We start from the raw sequence: 4,693 nt of genomic DNA on the forward strand, positions 1-4,693 counted from the left end.
GGTGTGGGTGGGTGTGGGGTGGGGGGTCTTCGTGGAGGTTCTGGCGTCACAGTTCCAGATTGTAAAAAGCGTCTGGGTCACAGTTGGGACAGAAGGACTCTCTGATCAGAACTGTTCTCGTCTCGTTTGAAGAAAAGATCCGGCTCGGCTCAGGCCCCGCCCACAGCTCCCAGCATGCCGAGCAGCAGCATCAGGTGTGGCAGCAGGCGGCCCGCAGCCGAGACAGGAAGCAGGTGGACCCTGTCCGTGTTGGACATCATGTCCCGAGCATCCTGCAGCGCGCCCACCGCGGCCACGCTGGAGTTCATGTCTCCGCCGGAGATCAGGTCGAAGACGCAGGCCTGGTAGTACACGTCCCGGGCAGGAAGCTGAGCGGCGCAGTGGGCCTCGGCGGCAAGGGAGGCGGGCTCAGGAGGGGGAAGGGGGCGGAGCGTGTTGAGCTTCTGGGAGGCGGGGCAGCCCCACACGCACAGCTGCAGGTCTTGGTCGGGTCCGAAGTCCTCGGCGATGTGGCGCGGCGAGCGGACGGACAGGCTGAGGGAGCGGCCACTCTGTCGCACCACCAGCAGCGTGCCGATGTGGGCCGCCCGGACCTCCGCGTGCCGACCTGGACTCTCCGTCCGGACCGTCAGGCTGCGGTGGCCTCGCCGCTCGCCGTTCCACACGGAACCGTCGGCAAAGGCGGCGGGAACGTTGTCCAGCTCCGCCTGGTAGAGCTGCTGATCGATGCACTGACGCCAGTCCTTAAAGATGATGCTGATCTGACAGGAAGTAGAGCAGGAAGTGGATCTAATGTTCTGTCCAAGTTTAGCAAGTAGGGGTCTCTGCGGTCGAGTGGGCGTGTCACAAGGAAAGGCGATTCTAAAGCCACACACCTGATTTGACGGACTTTGTTAAAGGGACACACCTGATTTGACGGACTTTGTTAAAGGGACACACCTGATTTGACGGACTTTGTTAAAGGGACACACCTGATTGGACAAGAACAAAAGGGGCGTTACTGTACGACACCACCTGATTGGACAAGAACAAAAGGGGTGTTACTGTACGGCACCAGTTTTTCTGGAGACCCCTACTTGGGTCACATTTCTAGTGTTGGGGTCAGAGTCAGGCTGTAAAGAGGTCAAGCAGGGTCTAAGGATACCGTCATGTAGGCCTCGTAGCCCACAGTGTTTATGCTTTAGACACGCCCACTCTTGTGACACGCCCACTTTGATTCTGCAGATAAGCCCTTCTCAGGTTTAGTGTGAATTTACAGCCAACTTTAAAAGGGATCCATGATTAGTTGTAACATTAGACTTTATTTAATAAACATATATTTTAACTGTAAAATAAAGACTGTAAAAATACTGTAGGACGTTTAGTTTTTATCATTTTTAAAAATATATTTTAACACGGACAGAGCCATTTTATTTGCACACAAAGCATTCTGGGTAAATGATGTCGTGGATAGGTCCTCGTGGGAGGTTGAGACGGGACAAATGACTCTTTGAAGGGATCCAGATCTTGGGGAGCCGTTTGTTTCGGAGAGCCGTTCAAATGAGCCGTTCGATTTTGAACGTATTACGTCATCACATAGGGAAATATGTAACCACGTAACCGTACATAATGACGTCATCCCGTCACGTGGGTGGAACCATGTGTTTGTCAAGCGGAAACCCCCCCCCTCCCCCTTTCACCGTGAGCTTCTGTACACCAGAACTCCGCCTGTTTTCCGTGAAAAAGCAAAGCAGGAACGATTTAAGTACGAAAAAATAAAGAAATAAAACTACAAATGGCTCGTTGCTGCCTGCGATTTGGCTCCTATCGTTCGTTATAAAGAGCTGTTCAAAAGATTCGGATCGTTCGCGAACGTCACAGCTCTAGTGCGAGGCTGCTAGCGAGCTATATCCACCCTGAAGGTTAATCTTGGACAATATCTGATGATCGACTCTTTTAAATGAAACCAGAGAGCGTTGACAGAGAGGAGAAGGTAGAAATGACTCAGCCTGGAACTGAAAATATGGATGGAGGACAACAGGTTAGCTTGTTTGTCGCGCTAGCTAATGCTAAAGCTAACAGGCTAAGCTGAGGTTCTTCTTCCACGAAGCAGCTCTGTTGTCCTCCATCCATATTTTCAGATTTGTAAAGTAACTAATTACAAATACTTTGTTACTGTACTTAAGTAGAAATTTTGGGTATCTATACTTTACTAGAGTAATTAATTTTCAGCCTACTTTTTACTTCTTACATTTTTAAAAAAGACAAGAAGTATAAAGTTGTTACTTTTATTTCATTTCTGCTTGTTTTCATTGCAGCTTGTTGTTGTAAAAAATAAAAACTATCCATATAAACTGAGCCTCCTAGATAGAGTGAATTTAACTGTGGTTGAATGAGAAGTATAAATATATAAAACTCTGATAGTGTATTAGTTTGTACACAAACAAATCATGTCACACTCCAGCAGGACAGAATCATTCAAATCAAAGGACTGTACTTAAGAAGTATTTGTATTTCATGAATTATATTCTTACATTTGGCCGCAGCCCTCAGATAGATTTTCATTTTGGGGAAAAGCTTTGTGCAGCCTTGATATATGTATATAAACTGAAACAGCTGGACTAGTGCATCCTAAATTTAACATCMDTTMATTCTTTTAATACAACAGTCATTTCTGCAGTTTTTGGGGAGGTCACCTCCTAATAAATGTCCTTACAGAAAATCTAACTGCTCATTTTAAATCAGTACTTTGACTTTTAATACTTAACTACAACAAATATCACATACTTTAACACTTTTAATACTTAACTACAACAAATATCACATACTTTAACACTTTTACTCAAGTAATATTCCTAAAGGACACTTTAACTTTTACCAAAGTAATTCATTGGTAAGATACTTGTACTTTTACTCAAGTATCACTTTGTGGTACTTTATAAAACACTTGTCATTTCTACCTTCTCAACGCTCTCTGGTTTCATTTAAAAGCTAACCGTCTGATATTGTCGGTCGATATAACTCGCTCGCAGCCTCGCACCGATGAGTTATTCAACTAGGCAACGCAAACTAATTTGTAGTAAACAGGAAGTAGAAAAACAAACTCACAGGAGCCACACATTTTTCAAATTTTGTCATTCCCTTCCATCTTTTCTAATGTGACTCTTCAAAATGTGGATAAAAAACACTGATTAAAACACGGCTCTAATCGAAGAACTTCAAAAATAAAACTTCAGTTTAAAGGTCGAGTGTGGAGGATTCACTGACATCTAGTGGTCAAACTGCAGAATGCAACATTAAACTTCCTGTTCAGCTCTTCACACTTGTAAAAGATCAGAACTTTGACTCACCTTGGTGAGAACCGTGGGGTAAGTCCCGCCTCTTGCCAGAGAGGTGGTGGCCTGAACGTACAGGTGCTTGTTGTCTATGAGAGGCCACGCCCCCTGCACAGCGCAGGTGTGGAAGTCGTCGTTGAAGGAGCGGACGTGCAGGTTTCCGAACACGCTGCAGTGCAGGTACTCCGGCGTCCGACCCTCCCTGCTGAAGAAGCTCCTCTCGTACAGGCAGGTGTCTCCTGACAGCGTCCCCTGAGGGCGGGGCATGGGCTGGGCCGTGGGCCCCGCCCTCGGGCAGCGGTGCTGGATCAGCAGGTCCTCGATCCCCTGGACTGCAGAGTGGTAAGCCAGGTCGCCGCGACACGACCGCGCCATCCTCTTGGTGCACATGGCGTAAGTGCGCAAGGCACTGCAGTACCTGGCATTCACCTCCTCCCTACTGAGAGCTGCTGAAGTGGTGCTGCTGAGGTCAAAGGTCGCGGCCACAAACTCAGAGTTACACCTCAGGATACGACAGGAAGCTCTGACTGAGAAGAAAGAATTCCACTTGAATGCTTGTAGTGGGCACAGCTAACTTCACTAACCACTAATCTGCAAGAACCTTAGTTCTGCTAATGCTAAACAGATGAAAATTAGTGGAAGCTAATGCTAACTGCTAAACAAGAATCTTAGCTCTGCTAATGCTAAANGCTAAACAAGAATCTTAGCTCTGCTAATGCTAAAAAAATAAAAAATTTATGAAAGTTAACACTAACCGCTGAACAAGAATCATAGCTCTGCTATAGCTAAACAGATAAAAATTAGTGGAAGCTAATGCTAACCGCTAAACAAGAATCTTAACTCTGCTAATGCTAAAAAAATAAAAAATTTGTGAAACTTAACACTAACCTCTGAAGAAGAATCTTAACTCTGCTAATGTCAAGCAGATGAAAATTAGTGGAAGCTAATGCTAACTGCTAAGACAAATGCCACCCTAGTAGTTTTCTATTGGTTTAATTTGAAGGTGGGCGGGATCATCTGTGGCAAACCGACCAATCCAAACCAGAGTTAAAGCTCTGTCTAACTTGCGACACATTCTGTTTAACCCTTTCAGAGTAAAAATCATTTCTTTGACGGAGTTTGTATTTTTTATAAAAATCGTTTGAAGTTAGTTGAACATTAGCCTGGCCCTTGCCTTCCTATGCAGTTCTGCTCAGTTCTAGTTTCCTTCTCTGCTCCGTCTGGGACTTCTCCCTTAAACAAGGATTTCACTGGCAGATTTTTAGCCGGGCCAATCAGAGAACAGAATGTTGATTTTCTGTGCAGTGTCTGCTTGTAGTTTATTTTACCTGGACCAATCAGAGAACAGAAGGTGGAGTTTTGAACAACGTTGATGTTCT

The 4,693-nt window shown here is 45.5% G+C and overlaps 1 protein-coding gene across 1 annotated transcript in view; it reads right to left on the reverse strand.

Annotated features, from left to right (window-relative positions):
• Window positions 1-6: 6 nt before the first annotated feature.
• hjv (hemojuvelin BMP co-receptor) overlaps window positions 7-4,693 on the reverse strand; it is a gene marked incomplete at its 5' end in the record, with an annotated part of 11,596 nt that continues 6,909 nt past the window's right edge. Inside the window, 2 exon segments of the mRNA XM_014029860.1 lie at window positions 7-761; window positions 3,330-3,841. Of these exon segments, the coding sequence (XP_013885314.1) occupies window positions 150-761; window positions 3,330-3,841 (1,124 nt within the window). The 3' untranslated portion in view covers window positions 7-149.

This window comes from Austrofundulus limnaeus, unplaced genomic scaffold (assembly GCF_001266775.1).
Source record: "Austrofundulus limnaeus strain Quisiro unplaced genomic scaffold, Austrofundulus_limnaeus-1.0 Scaffold960, whole genome shotgun sequence".
NCBI lineage: Eukaryota > Metazoa > Chordata > Actinopteri > Cyprinodontiformes > Rivulidae > Austrofundulus > Austrofundulus limnaeus.